General features: G+C 45.8%; 1 protein-coding gene across 1 annotated transcript; it reads right to left on the minus strand.

Moving 5' to 3' along the window:
* Window positions 1-563: 563 nt before the first annotated feature.
* On the minus strand, window positions 564-19,286 carry LOC110090907 (BPI fold-containing family B member 3). Its single transcript, XM_020814784.3, has 16 exons — window positions 19,195-19,286; window positions 18,506-18,634; window positions 16,718-16,967; window positions 14,828-14,932; window positions 13,435-13,569; window positions 11,299-11,359; window positions 10,307-10,367; window positions 8,821-8,912; window positions 6,528-6,707; window positions 4,925-4,972; window positions 4,657-4,818; window positions 3,571-3,638; window positions 2,918-2,960; window positions 2,136-2,199; window positions 1,941-2,017; window positions 564-852 (listed from the first exon to the last, which is right to left on the minus strand). The coding sequence occupies exons 2-16, from the start codon at window positions 18,624-18,626 to the stop codon at window positions 811-813; spliced, it is 1,509 nt and encodes a 502-aa protein (XP_020670443.3). The 5' UTR covers window positions 18,627-18,634; window positions 19,195-19,286; the 3' UTR covers window positions 564-810.
* Window positions 19,287-20,539: the final 1,253 nt, after the last annotated feature.

A 20,539-nucleotide genomic window follows, 5' to 3' on the forward strand; every position in this document is an offset into this window, starting at 1 on the left:
TAGGCTGAATTTCAGGAAAAACCTCTTAACTGTTAGAGCAGCACAACGATGGAACCCATGACCTCGGGGGGAGGTGGTGAGCACTCCAAAACTGGATGAATTCAAGAGAAATTTAGACCACTACCTGGCAGATCTCCTTTGACTTGGATTCCTGCATTGAACAGGGGGTTGGACACGATGGCCTTAGAGGCCCCTTACGACTCCATTATTCCATGATTCTATTTTTCTAAGTTAAAACATTGTCTAAACATTTGCTGTCATGTGCTATCCAACAGCAAGTGCCTAGAGCTGGGCACAAACGAAATATATATATATATATTGATTTGTGATTCGTCAAAGTTGACAAATCCTAAATTATGAATTTGTGATTTTTTTTCCCAATTAAAAAGGCGGCAGGCCAATTTCCCCGCTAGCAGGTTCCAGAGATCTGGTCATCAAAGGATGCTCCTTTACAAATGTGTGATTAGCTGGTTGATTTTTCTGTTAAATGGGATACCTTGTACACTCTTCCATCTCCTCCAAGTGCATTAAAGTAAAAGGAAAACGCACAGACATTCTAGAACTGCAGGACAAGTTGGCCTCTTTTTATTGAGCAATCAAGCTGTTACATGTCAAGGAGAGCTCTCCAGCTTAAGGACAAGGAGAGGTTTTATAGAAACATATAACATCAACAACAAAAGATGGTGTGGATCAGATTGAAGTCGCTATGCATCTTAAATGGAAATGGATAGATAAGACAGGGTTTCTTCCAAGTCTTCTGACAGGATGCCACGGGGAACAGCAGGAAGAAATGTATTCTGTGCCACAAACTCATTTTGCAGCTACTGGAAGCAGGTCGACTGAAATTGCATTCTGTTAAAGTGACACAAGATCGAGACATAGTCAGATCTCTGTTCTGGAGTCTGTCTTGCTTTTCTAAAATCCTGTCCAGTTCCTGTCTCACTGAGGAGATCATACCGTCCCCACCTGCTTTAGATATTCCCAATGGGAAGCCCAGAGAGACACTGAATCAGTGCAATAGGCATACGTGTTCACCTGCGATTGGGCAGTTGATTTAGTGGGTCCTTTTGGGAACAGCAAGAGAACATTGCTGTCCAGATCCTGTTTGGCCACTTAAGTCATTGATTTTTTGGAGGCCGAAAAAGAATTCTGAAATTTGAAGACCCAATTCTAGAATGTTCTGAAAATCATAAATGTTCAATTTAGTTTCTTGAATTCGGAAAGCCCAAACCAATTTTTTTTGGCAAGCAGAAGGGTCGTTGTGAAGGAAATCCTGGCCAGTCCGCTGCTCAACGGGATGGCCTTGTGATTGGCTGGGTGCCATACGTGGTCAGCCTATCCAGAGTACACCTTTGGTTTAGATGGGCGGGATAGAAATCCAATCAATCAATCAATCAATCAATCAATCAATCAATCAATCAATCAATCAATCAATCAATCAAATATTCTGGAGCCCAGAGGAAAAGGGGGCTGGAGGGCTGGCGTAATGAAAGAGAGAGAGGAGCCCGGAGGTTTGGAGGGAGAAAATAAAATAAAATAAAGAATTTAATATAAGGGTTATGATGAAAAGGAGAGGACATGGATTTGATGAAAAGTTAAAGCTAGGGAGGAAGATAAGGAACCTACTGAGGGTATGAATTATCTTAGTTGGTTGTTGTAGGTGAAGAGAAAACTCTGGCTCAAATTTGTTCCCAGGTGGATGTTTGGATGCAATTAAAAGCTGTCACTTTCACACTTTAGCCACGGGGTCTGGTGGTTGGACGTGCTACTGGAAAGAGGCTTTGAAAGGTGACCGGCCTGGGCTGGAGTTGGTCACAGCACCATCTGCTCTTGCAATGTTCTCAGGTGGATGGAGACCCCCAGGTTGTGGGCCCTGTGCCACGGACCAGCTCCAGAAAGAGTCTGGGAAAACTTCCAGAAATGAAGAAATGACCTCTTACCCCAGCACTGCCGACGGCACCACTGGCATAGTCCATGTTCCCGAAATGAGGGAGGGGGAGTATATTGCTCAGCATACCTGGAGCAGAATCAAGAAGAGAGGATGACTCTCATCATATGATGTGCGCCTAAATCCCACAGGAAGAATTTCAACACTCTGCGAAAGCAACTTAATGGTAGGAATAAGGCAGCCTTACCATTCAATGATGGGAGGTAATCGTTTCTGAGAAGGTTTAGGAGAGAATCTTTGAGGAGATTCGCCTACAACAAAGAGAGCAGTTGCTTATAATTTTTCAACATTTATATCAACAGTGTAGAATAATAAAGTCACGGAACAGGGAAGTTGGAAGGGGCCTCTAAGGCCATCAAGTCCAGCCCCCTGCTTAAGGCAGGAATCCAAATCAAAGCAGATCAGAGAGATAGTGGTCCAGTTTTCTCTTGAATGCCTCCAGTGTCGGAGCGCTCACCACCTTCCCCTGAGGTTGTTGGCTCTATTGCCATACTCCTCTCACATTTAAGACTTTTTCCTGATATTCATAATCCACATATTACAATACTACTACTGTACTACAATTACTGCTGCTGCTGCTTCTACTAACAACAACATGTGCCAAATCAATTCTCTTTTATGGTGACCCTTTTCACAGTTTTCCAGGTAGGGACTACTCAGAAGTGGTTTCCCCTTCTTCCCTTCTTCTAGGGGCATTTCTGGGTGGCCTTGGGCCACTGCTTTGTAAATGGGTAGACCAGAACATAAAAGATTTTTGTTTTAATTCAGTGGTTGAAACATGTGCTTTTTTAATGCACATCATGGCTAGAGTGCAATTGTGGGTGAAACATGATTGTCAATCTGTTGTATCAATGGAATCTGCAAGAGTTTTGTCTTGGCCAATTCTCATTTATTCAACGAGGCTACTTTGAACCCAGGCTCACCACTGGGTTTAGAACTTAATGTTGGGCCTTTAAAATGTTTACTTACATCAATGTCGCCAATTTGAGAAGAAGAGACTCTGACGGAGAGCCTGTAAAAAAAAGAGAGATGAAACTGCAAGTGGAATTTTAGGCTAGGCATCTGACGAAAGTAAACAAGCTTTCGTGACCATTGGCAGTAAACAGCCCAAGCCATCAGAAACCCCTCTTTCGAAATCAGCAGTACATCTCTTGAAAAATTGCAGTGTACAGCAACAATATAAATTGATAGTTTTTTTTAAAAAAAGTGCAACTCTTATACTGTATTCTGATTCTTGTTTTGCATCTACCGTATAGGGCCATACTGTGAGTGTCCCCACGTGGAACATCACATCACTTTGGTATTCTATTGTCTACATAATGCACCACTATGCAATTGGTTTACAACCATGTACACCTTCATCCGTGGACATTTGTGGGTGACTACGTGAGATGCCATAAGAAGTATGGAAGTCCATGGCTTCTTAAATAAGGACATTGATCCGTGGGAAGTAGCCGAGCACAGGTCTGACTGGAGTGAAGGGAAACGGTGCAAAAGAAAAAGCCACTTGGCCGTTGCCCAAAAGCCGTTGAGGAAATCCATAAATTCATTGTCTGCCCTTTGTTTTCATGGGGGCTGGGAGACACAGTTAGTTGAACATCGTGGAAGAGGGACCCACTTACCTCTCCAAAGAAAGGTTGACGCCCACAGTATCTCCTGTAACTTTTATGCGTCCCTTCAGGTCGATGTCCTAAAATCACAACAAAAATGTTTTGCATGAGATAGATTTTTTCCCTACCACCCTCTGGAACCTCTTTTGCTCTTGAGTCTTAGTGATTGTGTGAAGGGGTTCTTCTTTTTCACCGTACATGTAGTCTTGCTTTCCCGTCCCTTTTTCCCCACTGTGCTCCTAGGAGTTATCACATCCAGGAAGAAGAAACTGGGGGGGGGGGGCGCTATCAGCTGGAGAGATTTGTGGACAGAGCAAGGTGGGGGCGTCAAACTTCTCCAAAAGGGCAGAGTCATTTGCCCTTTTCTCACCCCAAGCTGTGAAAGATCAGGAGACGTCTAGCAACACTCAACCCTATTTTAAATGGGCACAATTCAGCAAGACTTTTGCTCTCTGGCCAGTCCCCTTCCTTGGGACCAGAAAGGACGGAACTGTCTAGTTAGGGAATGGGTGCTAAGCTGGCTGGCTGACTTGGAGCCCCCCCTGGCTCGCTGTCTTTGCAATCAGCATCAGTGGTAAGTGCACTTCCTTCAGAGTGCAGCCAGCGTCTGTTTCTCAAGTCATGGGCAGAAGAGGAGGGGGGCTTCTGGATGGATAGCCCGACCACATGGCTATAGGAAGGGTTTGGATGTCCCTGCATTTGACACTTTCTGATGTTCTCTTTTCATATTACAGCTTGACTTTGCCTACGCAAATTCCCATACACCTCTCACCCAATAGATAGTGGCTGAAATCCCGTTGCTGAGTGCAGTACGTTACACAAGAGGAGCCCCACTGAGCCAACTCTAGTGAGATTTACTGTGCTCGGATACTGACACCAAGGCATTTGGATAAGATGCTTGGCTTTGGTTTACTGAAGTTCTGTCGGTTGTGAAGGAGACTCTGTGTTGGTAATCAGGCGATAAGAAGTTGGAGATGAGAAAGGCAGAGCCAATAAATTAGAGAGGAGTCTCGCGCTTGTCTTTTACTGTTGGAGCCTGCCACCCGAGATTCCTCACCTCTTGGTCAATAGTCCGGAACTGGTCATCATCTGACTTACCGCATCCGCCGCAAAGAGGGGCACAAGACCACTGTCTGTTTGGGCTGACACAGTAACATCAACAGGAAGTTTTACGTTGATATCTGTATTCTCCACTGTCACTAGTGGAGTTTCGCCAGTGTTAATGGAGACCTTCAGAACCGAATTAGCTGGAAGAGTCCCCTGTAGGGAAAAAAAAAGGGAAAGGGCTTGAGATGCAAGGCAGGCAGTGCTGAAGATGCAGGAGACACATTCTTGGAAAATGACACGCCCGGCAGAAATACCTTACCTCAGGTAGCACGGACTGAAGCGCAGAGGCGGCCAGCGAAGAAGACCCCTGGAGTTGGAGGGAAGGAAAGCCAAAGCCAAAGTGAGCGCACGGATGTCTCTTCTATGCAATGAACACCTGGCCCAATCCCTGCAGCCCAATTGGGTGGCTTCCCTTGACACGCATCCTCTTGAGAGTCAACCAAGAAATGTTGCCTTAAAGGCCAGCTGTTCCCAATTGACAGGAGCACAACTGAGGCTGACATTAACCAGATCAACAATACTAGGCCGAGTTGGGATTTGAACCCCAGGCATTTCAGTATTGGTAAGAACATAGTAGCGAGAGCATAAAAAAGACCGATGAGGGGTCGGTCACAGGCCCACCTAGTCCACCATCAGATTCACACCGTCTGATTCACACAATAGCCAACCAATCAGCTGCCCCAGGTGATCCGCTGGCTGCTTTGTGAACAGGACTTTGGACTGGGCCTTAGAGCTGACCCAGCTTCCAGGCTCCTCTTGGGTTTTTACTGATGGCATACCAGAGAATTGGCTTAAAGGGAAGGGGTCTCTTAATTAACACTCCTGTGTTCCTCTGTCAACAATCCTTTTCCTAAATTCTTTTTTCCCCCCACTTAACGAGTGCACCGTACAACGATGAAATTGCATAGCGATACCTTTTTTGGGATCGCTAATGCGATAGCTGAACGAGCTTTAGATAGGGCGAAACTCGCATAGCGAAGGTCGGTATGCGGTTCGCTTACCGACCTTCGCTTTGCGACCTGCCGATCAGCTGTTCGGCAGGTCCAAAATGGCCGCCGGAAGCCCCAAAATGGCCGTGCGCAGCGTTTTCGTGCCCTCGTTAAGTGAGGGGAGGGCGCGAAAATGGCTGCCGGCCATCCTGGAACATTGCTGAATGGTGAATAAAGGAGCCTTTTGGAATGCATTAAACGATGTTTAATGCGTTCCAATGGCTTTTCCTGCCCCGTTCAGCGATGTTTTCACATAGCGAGGGTTAATCCGGAACGGATTAACCTCGCTATGCGAGGCACCACTGTATGTGAAAAGCTATCATGCAGAGGAGGGGCAGGATCTGTTCTCAGCCATCCCAGAGTGCAGGACACACAACAATGGGCTCAAGTTAAAGGAAGCCAAACAGTGAGGAAAAACTTCCTAACTGTTAGAGCAGTACTACAAGGGAACCTGTGATCTCGAGAATGGTGAGTGCGCCAATGCTGGAGGTATTCAAGAGAAATGTAGGCAACCACCTGGCAGATCTGCTTTGATTTGTATTCCTCCACTGAGCAGGGGTTTGGACTCCATGGCCTTATACGCCCCTGCCAACTTCATGATTCTGTTATTCTATTATTATTATTATTATTATTATTATTATTATTATTATTATTATTATTATTATTATTATTATTATTATTATTATTATTATTATTATTATTATTATTATTATTATTATTATTATTATTATTATTATTATTATTACGACTACGACTACGACTACGACTACGACTACTACAGTTCCCAGAATTCTCCCAGCCAGCAGTTTCAGTGAAGTGACACCTGCTAGCTGGGATAATTCTGGGTGGGTGGTTTGGACCTGGGTGGATCACCTCTCCTGTGATGTCTCTGTTGAAGGATCCTTTCTTCACATGCAGATCAATCAAAGAGGAAATAAGTTCTGTATTCAAAAGCACTCTGGAGGTGTGGTCCCCAGGCCGAGTTGGAGGCAGAGTAATGGAGTTCATTGGGGGAAGCGGAACTTTGTTGCCTGAAGAATCGAGAAGTCCCACCTGGAAGAAAAGTCAGAAGAATCAACGTTAAGAGCCAACATTCTGGATGCCACCAAAGTATGCCCCAGATAGACCAAAAGCACAGTAGTGTGAACATATCAAGTGGAAGAAAGAGGCGCAACCGTCCCCAGAGGAATGGCCAGTGGCTCTGGCATCAGTGAAGCGGAGAATCCACCCTGGTTTTTACTCGGAACATCAAAGGAGCTGTCCAAGGTACTGAAATGAGTTTGGAAGGATAGGGTTCAGCATTTTGCATATCTCCTGTAAAGTTTGGATTAAAACCCAGAGTGGATTGATTGCACTGTTGACTTCAGAGCCGCTCCCGGCATTGCTCCCATGGGTGCGTGTGTGCACACGAGCAGAAGCAGTTCTTTCAACCAACTACAGAGCTACAAATATGTTTTTCACAAAAAGATTGCTCACTATTTTGGATACAAGTGGAGGGCATGGGCGCACGGTCCCTTGACCAGATTGCTCCCATTATGTCCGAGGAAATGAACACCTCCGCTGATGGCCTAAATGCCATTAGATCATTTGTAGGGGTGGTTATTGTTTAATCTTGCCATGTTGGTGCTTTCAAGCAACCAGTCCCTGCCCCCCCAATTTCAGCCTATGTTACCTCCATGGTTTCCGTGTCCGCAGAGAAGATGGGTCAAAAGGTACAGCTTGGGGGCCAAAGCAGACGAAGCATGCCATCGTTTGCACCCTTCCTCTGCTTTCACACAATTTCACTCTGCCTACACCTTGCTCTAACTGGACCTATCTTGTTCTTTTAAAAAATCACGGGGCCCCTACATACAAATGAGGTGGGGTGAAGCTTGGCCTTTTAAAGAATACCCAATGTGTTGTTGCATTGAAAGAAGAGGAGGAATCAGAGACCTCTTTTCTGACCAAGAAGATGATCAGGGGACCTCAGGGTTACTTGGAAGTAGGCACCCCACCTACATTTTCAGAGTTCTCTTTCATTCAAGCTGACCTGATTCTACTGAAAAGAAGTGGCGCCCACTCTCAGATGGTAGGACGTCATGTCCAGCTTTGTTACCTGAAGCAGGATGTACCAAGGACCAGAGCTGGGACTTTCCATGGAGCAAACTAAGCAAAACACTTTCCTAAAGAGTTATGTTGACTATAGAAGTAGCCCCGTTCCTTTTGCTGCTATAAATACTCAACACTAGGGGGGAGGGTTTCTATGACATGTCACCTTTTTTCTGCAACCTACATTTGAACTGAGAAGCAAGTTCAAACTTGTTTATGGGTCATCTGGCCTTTCTCACCGGATGACTCATCAACAGGTTCAAGCCCACCCATTCTCTCAAGCATAGGCTGCAGGGGGAAAAAAAGTGTGACATGTCATAGAAATCCTGCCTCTGCTACATCACACTGCACCAACCCAAAGATTTTCCAAAGAACATTTTGTGGGGAGGGCCTCCTGAAACCAAATTTGGGTGAAATGTTGTGCTAAAGTGATTTTTTTAATTAAAAAAATGCCTGGAGAACTTTTAAAAAATTCTTTTCTAACAAAGCTAAAATCCGTGGAAGTTGCAGCGACTCTGATGCCTACAACATGAGCCTGGGAGCCCTGTACTCTTAGTACAGTCGTGCCCCACTTAACGCTTACCCTGCATTACAATGAATAAGCTTCACGACGATGTTTTAAATGGGGAAATTTCGCTGCGCAATGATTGGTTCCCAGTTTCGGGGACTGATTTTCACTTTACGATGATCAAAACAGCTGATTGTCCAGTTTTCAAAATGGCCACCGGGTGTACAAAATGGCTCCCCGCTGTGTTTAGGAGCCATTTTTCGCTGCACAGGCACCAGAAAATGGCCACCCCTATGGAGGACCTTTGCTGGACGGTGAGTTTTTAGCCAATTGGAACGCATTAACCGGGTTTTAATGCATTTCAATGGCTTTTTAATTTTCGCTTTACGGTGTTTTCGTTCTACAGCGATTTCGCTGGAATGAATTAACGTTGTTAAGCGAGGCACCACTGTAGTTTGTTGGGAAGCAGCTGCCAAGAAGGCTGGATTGCATTTCCTCTATTTGCCAACTTGCCCACTACTTGTCTACTCGGCGCAAGAACTAAAACAAAACATGGAAAAGGTGTCTCACGTCCAGGTCCAGCATGAGTTTATCCCCACTGGACTGGAGAATGCTGCCCAGAAGGTACTCCACTGATCCGACACCCTCCACAGGATGCACACCTGGATGGAAAAGAAACAGAAGCCTGAGGAACAGCAAACATCTCCCAATGATCCTGAAGGGCCGCCTGCTAGCAGCAGCTTCACAAATGTTACGGGAAAGTGGTTCACGCAAAACAGATTGTGTAAAATAACAGAACTTGCAATGTACCTCTGGGGGCCATGCTAGGAGGGTGGCAAACTTTTTTTTTACACTTTCCACACTTGTAAAGACAGAATATTTCGACATGGGAGGGTAGCTGGTCAAGGGTCTGTTATCTTCCTAGCCAGAAATTCTGCCTTTAGCAACAGAATGAGGCAAAGAGTGGAGTTGCATTTTGTTATAAAGGTTTCGGCAAACTGCCCATAATACTATGGCTCAAATGGAATCTCCTCTCCTGTTTTGAAACAAAGCCCTCATGGACATGCAGGGACACAAAGCAAGCAGAGAAGGACCCCGACGGTTGAGCCACAAGGTAGAAACAACCCACCCAATGCATCTTATGGTTCAAGGTCCTCACCGCAAAGGAGCAGCTATCCTAGTTTTGCAGAAAGTTGTCCTTGCAGCTGCGAGGACTCTTCCCAAGTGGGTCCCCACATATATTTCTACATTTTGCACACAGGTGGTGGCGGGGGGGGGGCAACACATTGTTTCTCATTTTTCTTGTGAGATGGGTCAGAATTGAAATCTCTACCACCTGCCAAGGGGGAAAGGAATCAGAGAAAGCCAAAGCCACAAGCAAAATGGTTGTTGTGGGCTTTTCGGGCTCTTTGGCCGTGTCCTGATGGTTGTTCTTCCTGACCCACAACAACCATCAGATCCCGGCCGTGAAAGCCTTCGAGAATACATTCAACAAGCAAAACTTTGAAGATTTTTTTCTGATGGAGGGAGAAGGCTGTGAGCATTTCAGGTAAGGAATATCGCTTTGAGAATGTCACAACAGATGCATTTTGGACATCCCTGATTATTCAATTTAAACAGAGATGTCTGGGCTGTTGCTGTGAGCCCTCGAGCCCTTTCCAAAGGGAGAGCCCTATTTATTTATGATCTCCAGAATGTCTTTGCCAGGCCTGACTAATTCAAGACCCTGATTTAAGTCGATCTAATTCATGTCTTCATTTTCACCCCTCTACTGCCTTCAACATAAGCATCTGCCTAAATTCCATTAGTGTCCTTGCTCAGGGCTAACAAAATGCACAGATCTCATATAGGATCAAGAGAAGGAAGGAAGGAAGGAAGGAAGGAAGGAAGGAAGGAAGGAAGGAAGGAAGGAAGGAAGGAAGGAAGGGAAAGAAAGAAAGAAAGAAAGAAAGAAAGAAAGAAAGAAAGAAAGAAAGAAAGAAAGAAAGAAAGAAAGAAAGAAAGAAAGAAAGAAAGAAAGAAAGAAAGAAAGAAAGAAGTTTCCCAAACAACATACCGTCAACAGTGCCAATAAGACCGTTCAACAAACCCGTGGCCAAAGTCAGAACTGGACAGAGCTGCAAGGGAGAGGAGAAAAAATAGTGTTGAGATGAGAACTGAACTGGTATCAGAGCTTTTTTGGGAGGTATGTAATGAGTAACTCTGGTCGAGTGAACAATAAGCCAATCCTGCATGGGTAAAGCTGAGCGAAGGGAGGGAGGGAGGGAGGGAGGGAGGGAGGAAAGGAAGGAAGGAAGGGAAAAAAACAAGAAATAGGAACTGTTGATCTAGGACACATCAGGAGGGCTTGAAACAACAAGGAGCTGGATGAACTTTCTTCCTTCACACGGAGGAAAGTGCTGGACATCAAGAAGGGTGACCATCTACAAGTTCAGCTTTTTCCCCTCCTGCATTGCTTCCAGTCTGCGCTGCAAGCTTTAGGGAGAAAGAGAACTAAGGAAGACGGACCAGCAACAGGGGCTCCTCCTGTCCTCTCGTGCTGGAAACTGCCTTGTATTGAACGTGAGGTCACAAATCCACCCACTCCCAGGTGCTCAGTGATTCTGGCCAGTGGATCTGAGGTGCTGTAGCATCCAGACACTTCCCAGGCATGGGAAATGGAGTTGCTGTCAAGTTGTACTTAATTCGCACCAGTGACTCGACTCGGATTTGGGTTGTTGTTGTTTTTTCAATGACTTGGATTGGGCTCCTAGCCCAGAACCCACCCGCACCCTCCTTTTTTTCCTGGGGGTGGGCAAGCTTGTTTTCCATAGGGACTCCGACCCGGGGCTTGGCAGCAAAAACTCAGTCTTGGGATTCAGACCCCAAGAGTCGTCAACATCCCTAACTTTTTGTCGGGGGGGGGGCTGGAAGGGAGCAGGTCAGGCTGGGATTGCCTCTACGCCTGCAAGGGGCTGTCCTGAGTCTCTCCACTCAGCAAACCTAAGAAGCTTTTAAAAGGGGGGAAGGACAAGAGATCCAAATGAGGAGAGCTTCTGGAAGACTCACCACAGCAGGGAGGGCGTTGTTCAAGACATTCGAGACCGTATTGATGAGCCCAGAGAGCAAACTAGGAAAGGCAAAAAGTGACCAGAGGTTAAGGTTGCCACCATACCCTTTATGCAGCGTTGATGCTTTTTACCACGGGTGAATGTGGCTATGGCTATGGACGTTAACAGCAAATAGCAATCTCTCATTTTGCAGTATTCATTCGTTCGTTCGTTCGTTCCTTCGCTTGTTTTTCTGTCTGTCTGTTCATTTGTTCATTAATTAATTCAATATGTATCCTGCTCCCTTTAGTGTCACGGCATTACTTGGCGGAACACTTACTCCCACCCAGTTCTACCCGTGTCACCCGAGCGAGTCAGGAGGTGAGGCTGAGGAGCCTGACGCCGAGGGAGGCCCGGAAGGAAAAGACAAGAAACCGGGCCTTCTCGGCGGTGGCTCCTCGCCTCTGGAACAACTTACCTCCTGACATTCGCGCAGCTCCCTCGCTGGGTATTTTCAAGAAACAACTGAAAACATGGATGTTTAGGCAGGCCTTCCCCCTTTCTACCTAATACCTTCTTTTTCTGTTATAATATATCCCGTTTCTCGCCATCTTTGGGGAAAAAATTTATTCTATCTTTTAATTTATGTAAATTATTATCTGTGATGTGGTTTGTTATATGTTTATTTTTTAACTGCATGTTGTAAGCCGCCTAGAGTGGTCACAATTGACTAGATAGGCGGGGTATAAATAAATAAATAAATAAATAAATAAATAAATAAATAAATAAATAAATAAATAAATAAATAAATAAATAAATAAATAAATAACTCTGGGCGGGTTAGAACCCATAAAGCAGAAAGCACAAATAAAAATAGAAACGTGAAAAGCAGCAACAATAGCCCTAAAAGAAAGTAGTCGGACCTCATCTTGTTCAGAACTTGGAAAAGTTATATTTTTGGTCTGCCCCTCTGCAACTGCCTCATGCCAGGCAGCGGCTTTGTTCAACCTACGCTGAAGCTGACTTCAAGGCAATGTGAAAAACTAGGCGAGACATGTTCGGTCCCGCTGGCCCTCACTGGGAAGGAGGCACGGGCATTTTCGTAGGCGAATCTAAACCCAATGAGTTTGTTCTTCATTCCTATCCTGAATAAACTCAGGATCTTTATCTGACATTGATTGATTGATTGATTTGATTTATATACCCACCCATCTAGAGCGTGTCTATTCTAGGCGATTGTTGCTACATGCTGTCAAGTACCCTGTTACTTACGGTGACCCAATACATGAGCAACTTCCAAAAGGCTGTGTCTTCAACAGCGCTACAAACCCAGGGCTGTGGCTTCCTTTACTGAGTCTGTTCATCTCTTGCTTGGTTTCCCTCTTTTCCTGCTGCCTCCAACTTTTCCCAGCATCTCTGCTTATTCCATGGAGCCTTGTCATGTCCTACATGGCTCAGGGCGTGATTGCTCAGTTTCATCTCTTTTTCCCTCTAGGGAGAATTTTAACTTGATTTGACCTAGACCCCATTATTATTCTATCTGAGGAGCCACAAAGCTCGCTCCCAGTGTCGCATTTCAAGCGAGTCCCTTTCTCTTTCCCCGTGAGCATTCTTGTTCAGCTTTTGCATTTGTACATTGCGAGCTTGCGATCCTCTTCTTCAGAAACACGGAATATAATAAAAGCCCAGTCGTTGTACAATCGCCTACAGATTCGACTGCCTTGCTGTTATTAAACAGAGTCCCGGGATGTTAACCTAATCTACCTTTTAAAAAGGCCTCAGATGCCTTCTTCTGTTTCCCAGTTCATCCATTCTCCAGCCCCATCCACCTTGCCTACTGTGTATGTAAATAGATCCTCTACAACTCACGTTAATAAATCTATTCGTCTTAAAATCACTCTAGACTTTATGTGTGTTTCGTTTTCCCTGAAACCTGTGTGCATACCTGAAATCCTGGGTTTCAAGCTCTTCCACTCCCTAAACCCCTCAGCCGGCCATGGAGCAACAATGAACAGCATCATGAATCTCGCAGGGGGCTAATTGGACTGGCAGGGGCCTGGGGGGCCGGACCAAAGACTTAGGACTTTTTTTAAAACCACTGAGATACAGAGAAGGATTCCCCAAAACTTCATGGAGATTTATGAGCACCACTCACCTGGACCCAAGCTTGATTTGGACATTGCAGTCATCTGATGCAACAATCCGAGCAGGCTGATTTGGGTCTTGCACCAGTCGGCTACTTCCTGTGATGTTCACGGCCACGTCGAGCTCCAGCAGCTGACCCCCGAGCCTGGAAAATGCAGGCAAATCAGATAGGGTGCCCTTTCTTGACCCATTCTAGTTTCAGAAATGTGTTTCACATTTCCAGGTCCTCCTGGCTTCTTCCTCAGGGGACCAGCATCCGAATCACAAATAATTATAATGCAGCCAGCATTTGTTGTGCCTGCTGACCTTGACTCTGAGAGTAAACACAGCCCTTATAGATGGCCCACCATTCAAAGGGGAAAAGCTGCACAGGCTGTTTTGTCCATGGTTGTCACTTAAGAAGCTTCTCTTACCCTTCAGAGTGGATATGTCATCCTTCTTTGGCCGAGATAGATAGATAGATAGATAGATAGATAGATAGATAGATAGATAGATAGATAGATAGATAGATAGATAGATAGATAGATAGATAGATAGATAGATAGATAGATAGATAGACAGACAGACAGGCAGGCAGGCAGGCAGGCAGGCAGGCAGGCAGGCAGGCAGGCAGGCAGGCAGGCAGGCAGGAGGATGGATGGATGGAAGGAAGGAAGGAAGGAAGGAAGGAAGGAAGGAAGGAAGGAAGGAAGGAAGGAAGGAAGGAAGGAAGGAAGGAAGGAAGGAAGGAAGGAAGGAAGGAAGGAAGGAAGGAAGGAAGGAAGGAAGGAAGGAAAGAAAGAAAGAAAGAAAGAAAGAAAGAAAGAAAGAAAGAAAGAAAGAAAGAAAGAAAGAAAGAAAGAAAGAAAGAAAGAAAGAAAGAAAGAAAGAAAGAAAGAAAGAAAGAAAGAAAGAAAGAAGTTGGGAGAAACCTTCCACCCCATCTCTACAATTTCACTTATTATTCTCCCGCCACCTTCATTTCTCCTTTGTTCCCCGCCCCCCTTGGATCTGAGGTGGTGATACATCCCCCCCTTTCTAATGCTCCATGTCTGTGTGGGTGAAGAATCATGGACAGTCACAGAAAGAAGTCTCCCATTATAGATTTCAATAGTTTTTGTCAATGACTTTGCAGCAGGAAAGACCTGGGAGGTTCATTCTGCGGTACAGAGCAGAGTCTCCTCCTCTCTGGACACCAGATGAGCACGTTTCCCCTTTCCTTCCCCCATGTTCAGTCATAGAGACTCAAGCCGAAAGATGCAGGAGGGGTGCCGCTCCGCCCTTTGTGTGGCACTGAGCTCCGGGCTCCACCCCTTGATTACCCTAGAAATAGCCTGGCAAGATATCCTTTTCCAAATTGCCTTCTGGCAATGGGGAGGTAATGAGAAGACGAGGGGGGGGGGGAGGGAAGGAAGCTGACTCACAAATTGGCCTTGATTTTCAGGTTGGTGCTGAGGCTGATTCCAATCTTATTGGGTGGCATTACAGTCAAGGAAAGCTGTAGAGGTGACGCAGATACAATCTTCAAGCTGGAATGGGAAAGAGAGCAAGTCAGAAGCAGAAATGACAACCCTGAAGGCTAAAACATGGCACATTTCTCCCTAAACCCCCACCCACCCCCAGCCCCACATGCACACCCAGGATCTGGCTGTTAGGGAGGGACCTGGGATGGCAATCCTGCACAGAAAATGATTCCTGCCTTTCAAATGCAGCCGGACAGGTGCCCGTAGAGGTGCGCGTGCATGCACAACGAATTTGAAAATGAGGTGTGCCGTTACTCAGAGCAAAGGAGCGAGAACAGTGGCGTAAGGAGAGCGTACATATTTTGAATCAAACTACCGAAAGGAGGTATCAGGTAAAGGAGGGTTTCAGGGGGAATCAATCCATGCTAACGGTTCAGGGATTCAGGCTGGTTCCGTCATCCACCAGTCTGTAGACCTATTGCTTTCCAGTGGTTTCTCACAAGGAGCCACCGTGTGTTATCCTTCCACACCAAATGTGTGCCAAGGAACTCTTAGATCGGTGTGGTGGGACTTCTCCACCTTGCAGAAAATTCTGGGTGTATTGTCAGTTCACACGGGACACTGGGCAACTTCCTGGTTGCCTTTTGAAGGCGGAAACAGTGTCCCCTATAACACTGGTCCCCATCCTTGGGCCTCCAGATGTTCTTGGACTACAACTCCCAGAAGCCTTCACCACCATCTCTGCTGGCTAGGACTTCTGGGAGTTGAAGTCCAAGAACATCTGGAGGCCCAAGGTTGGGGACCACTGCCCTATAACACCCACCCTGGTCCCTCCTCTGTGGGTTCTTTGCAAAGGACATGGTGGGACACAAAATCATAGGGACAGATATACAAAGAAGTCCAATGATAGCTTTGTTAAATATATTTAGAAACAATGTATTCTTGAAGGCTTTCACGGCCGGTATCTGATGGTTGTTGTGGGTTTTTCGGGCTTTTTGGCCATGTTCTGAAGGTTGTTCTTCCTGACGTTTTGCCAGACTCTGTGGTTGGCATCTTCAGAGGACTGGAGTAGGTATTCTCTGAAGATGCCGGCCACAGAGACTGGTGAAACATCAGGAAGAACAACCTTCAGAACACGGCCAAAGAGCCCGAAAAACCCACAACAACCATATTTAGAAACAAGTCAACTGGACAGGTGAAAAATGGAACTGACCACTATTGTGTTGCCAGCAGCAAGATTGATACTTGCAAGGAATTGGAAAAAATAATCATCCATTGAGTTTGGAAGAATAGTGCAGTGAGATGTGGAATTTAATCATGAATGATAAATTCACGTGTGAATTGAAAGTTAGAAAAAGATTACTGAAAGAAAATAGTCTTAATGGGATCTGGAATGCTTTTTTAGAACATGTATTTATTAAACCTAAAGGTTATACTCCAAAACAAGAGTCATTATATTTTTGAAAAGACATGGGGCAGCTGACAGAAAATATGTTTGTATGTGTGTGTTTGTGTACACACGCACACACACATGCACGCATGCACAAATTAATATCTAACCCCAAAGGTGGTGGGTAATACGGTACATTTGAGTTATGAATGTATTTGTCATTTATGTTCTTGTTACGATGCATTGTTGGATGTACAGATTTTTCTTTTGTTTTGAGTCTGATTTACAAAAACAAAGATGTCTTTCTGGGAATATTGTTTTTCATTCCTTTCCCCCTGACCAAAGGACCTCACTTTAACGGATGAGGAAAGTTTTATCCTTCTCTTGCATAGATATCCCTAGAAGGGCAACTCAATGAAGGGTGCATTTTCCTATCCTTTCCCCAAAAATAGGTAACTCACCCAATGAGACCTTCATTGCCTCCAAGGAGACCTCCATTGCCTCCAAGGAGACCTCCATTGCCTCCAAGGAGACCTCCATTGCCTCCAAGGAGACCAGTACCGAGCAGACCGTTGTTTCCAAGTAGACCTCCTCCTCCTCCTCCTCCCAGGATGTTTCCAAGTAGACCTTCTCCTCCTCCTCCTCCTCCTCCAAGTACTTGTCCCACAAGGTTGCCCAGTAGATTATCTTGGCCCATTGATGTTCCAAGGGCTGTTGAGGGTTGATGGCATTTTACACAGGAGAGGGAAAGTTAATGAAACAGAATTCAGTTTCGACACTGCTCCTCATCCTCGTCCTCACCACCACAAGCAGTAGCACCACTTTCTTTGGTCAACCTCATCACTACTCTCCAGTCCGGGTTTTCATTTACAGAACGTCTTCCTGGCTTAAGGACGAACACACACACACACACACACACACACACACACACACACACACACACACACACACACACACACACACACACACACACACACACACACACACACACACACACACACACACACACACACACACACACACACACACACACCCCGCTCTCTTTGTTCCACCCTGAAATTTTCTCAGAACCTTCCACAGGCTAGACCTTGGACAAGACTTAGAATTGGAACTCCGAAAACCTCACCATCTACTTCTTTCAGAAAACGACCCTTAAGGAGTGCGGTAATGGCACAGTTGTAGGACTATGGAAACTCTGGCCCTAGGGTGTCAGTTTTCTCAACATGCATAGAGGGAAGCACATGGTTCCAGCGCTCCATCACTGCTTTCTTCATGCGATGGCAAGGAGTGGAAAAAAGAGAGATCTCTGTTTGCATGGACATTCTTGGACCCCGGAAAAATCTGAGTGAATCACTTGGGGAAAGCGACAATGGGGTTGGGGGAGAGGGACTCCTATCTCAAGGCGTCAAGGGGACCTGGTGAATGCCTGAACAGGTCTTCTGCCTCCCACAAAGACTCTTGGGCTGCTGCCAAAGAGTTTAAGCCCAACTCTGTGGCTGGCAAGAGGATCTCTCTATCAGGCCATAGCAAGCCACCGCCCTTCTTCACACATCTGGTTTTGGGTAGGAAAGGATTTCACAGGACAGAGAGAACTAGAGCAGTGGTTCCCAACTGTGGGTCCCCAGATGTTCTTGGACTAAAACTCCCAGAAGCCTTCACTACTAGCTGTGCTGGCCAGGATTTCTGGGAATTGTAGTTCAAGAATACCTGGAGACCCAGATGGGGAAACCCTGGTCTAGAGGTAATGAAAAGGGTCCTTTCGGGCGCCATTGTTCTTAGCATCTCCCAGGTGGCATGGGTATCATTTTTGGGAGCTTCAGTCGAGAAAAGGATACCAAGCTCTGTCCAGAGATAACACAAGAGTACACCCTCGTGGTTTAAGAAATTAAGACCAGAATATCAATTTTGATGGTGAGCCAGGAAGTGGGACATCGGCTTGGTTTGGGTGTGCTCCTTTGGACCACCTGTGAAGATTTTAAGCTCTTAGGGGCTGGGCAGAAAATTGAGGGGTGAAGGTGTACAAAACACACACACACACACACACACACACACACACACACACACACGGGGGGGGCTTGTGAGTTCATGTTTCTGAGTAAACTGTAGTTCCATGATTTATAAAACAGCAATGAAGTCTCCCTCTCTATTTCTCTCCCTTTTCGTACAAAGAGAGAGAGAGAGAGAGAGAGAGAGAGACACACACACACACACACACAGAGAGAGAGAGAGAGAGAGATTCAGATGCTCACCGTTCTGCAGAGCATTAATGTCCAACTCAACTAAAGAAGAAGCTGGAAGTCCCCCTGTGCTTTGGGAGGAAGGCAGGAGACCACAGAGGAGAAGACCGGCCCAGAACGTAAGCATCTTCATTCTGATCCCTGTGAAAGTATTGCTGGTGGTCAACACAAGGTTACCAAAAAAGCAAATGACGGTTCACTCCCTTGAAAGGAGAGGCGTGCAAATACAGAAAGATGAGCAAAGAGGCAACAGACCAAAGCTTAGTAAGATTACTCTTTGAGGACCACAGCACCCATGCTGGTTGGGATCTAAGGTGGAGTAGTCCACATTTTAAGCCTTCCAAGTACTGCAACCAACCAAGATCCTCTGTGGCCGAGAAACATTTCACATCTCCCTCAAGCGAGCAGAGAAGTCAATACTTAGGATCAAACAGGTCCTTGTGATCCAATTGGTTTTAAAGATTTTAGTGTGCCGATGCTGAATCAACGTGGATCACTGAATTTTTACATACAACGTGCCCCACCGTGGTCGGTATCTAGCAATAAATTAAGCTCAATCTTCATTTAAAATAAAGTTAAATTAAATTAACAGCAACCTGTGATAGATAATTCTCAAGCTGTGAAATCAAACTGGATGGCTATTTTGAGAGAAGCAAACCTTGGGAGTCTCAGCCTCCGAGGAGTACCGCCTGGCTCCTTACCTTACTTGTCTTGTGTACTCACAAGAGGATCCTCAGCTGCTGCCTTCTGCCAAGGAAGGTGTTGTGAACCCTCAGCAGGTGGTCCTTATATACCAAATATCCATGACAGGAACAAGGAAAACAGCTTGTTTGTGGGAAACCTGTGATATTTGCTTGGGTGTAAAATAGCAAATGGCTTTATGATCCGTTGCAATGCAAATATTCACGTAGACAATTGGTTAAGGGTTGCACAATACGGGTTGAGCACCTGAGCAAAGGCATCTGGTCCAATTTGACCCGGGGTGCCAGTTTCCGAGGGGGAGAGCCAACTTTCTTTCTGACCCAGGAAATGCCAGGATCGGTGCATCGTAGCAGGAAGCTGGTGGGACAAAGGTTTGCTTCAGCCACCCCTGAAACCCTGAGGGAATAGTGGGTTGTTCGCAGGTGCACTGGCCTGGGATGGTATGGGGCACTGGTTTAAGGCTCAATGTGCAACAGTCCTGGGAGATCCAGAATTACAACATGGCTCTGCTCTAAAGAATCTCTCGGGAGAGTCTTGCTTGGCCCAGAAAAGAGCAATCAAATCCTGGCGGTTTTCATGAAATTCCAGGGTGATGGCACGACCACTTGGTTATTTTTCTTCTTCTTCTTCTCACAGAATCCCCAGAATTGGCCCTGCTATTTGGTAGGCTGGAGCAGGCAGCAGATCTCTGAGCAGCAGACAAAGGTCGATACTGTACAGTCTATCATGTGACCCTGCTTGGTGCATCTGCCCTCCATGCGGCTGCTCTCAGGGGCACGGCAGGCTGAGAGGTGATGGGTGAAGCCTTGTTGCATAATTTACAATCGATTAGAGCTGATGGCATCATCAGCGGGGTCATTTCTTTCAGAAATAAAACATTTCCTACTCTAGTTCTGAGGCTCTCGAGGCTCCTGCATAATCCCTTTCATCATCAGGACACTGTGGGAGCTGCGAGACAGGAGAAGGAAGTCTCTGATCACCGAAAATCACTTCTGCCAGGATGACTTGACCAGTGCTACCAGTTTCTGGGATTTAAAGATTTTCTCCTCCCGTCCTGTGGCTCCCACAGTTTTGCAATGATGGAAGGCATAACACAGGAGCTGGGGACAGAAATAGAGAATTTCAATTTCCAAAAACATGTCTCTGCTGATGATGGCCTTGGACTCACATGGGCATGAATTATGGAACACGATTTCATCCACTTAGTTACGACTAATTGGTTGCTTTTTGGAGCAATGAGCATGTGACCAAGTTACATTACACAAGCAATATAAGGAGCAGAACAAATGTTACTTTACTGGTGTTTTGTGTAATATTTTCTGATTATTTTCACATATTACTTTT

Source organism: Pogona vitticeps, chromosome 4 (assembly GCF_051106095.1).
Source record: "Pogona vitticeps strain Pit_001003342236 chromosome 4, PviZW2.1, whole genome shotgun sequence".
NCBI lineage: Eukaryota > Metazoa > Chordata > Lepidosauria > Squamata > Agamidae > Pogona > Pogona vitticeps.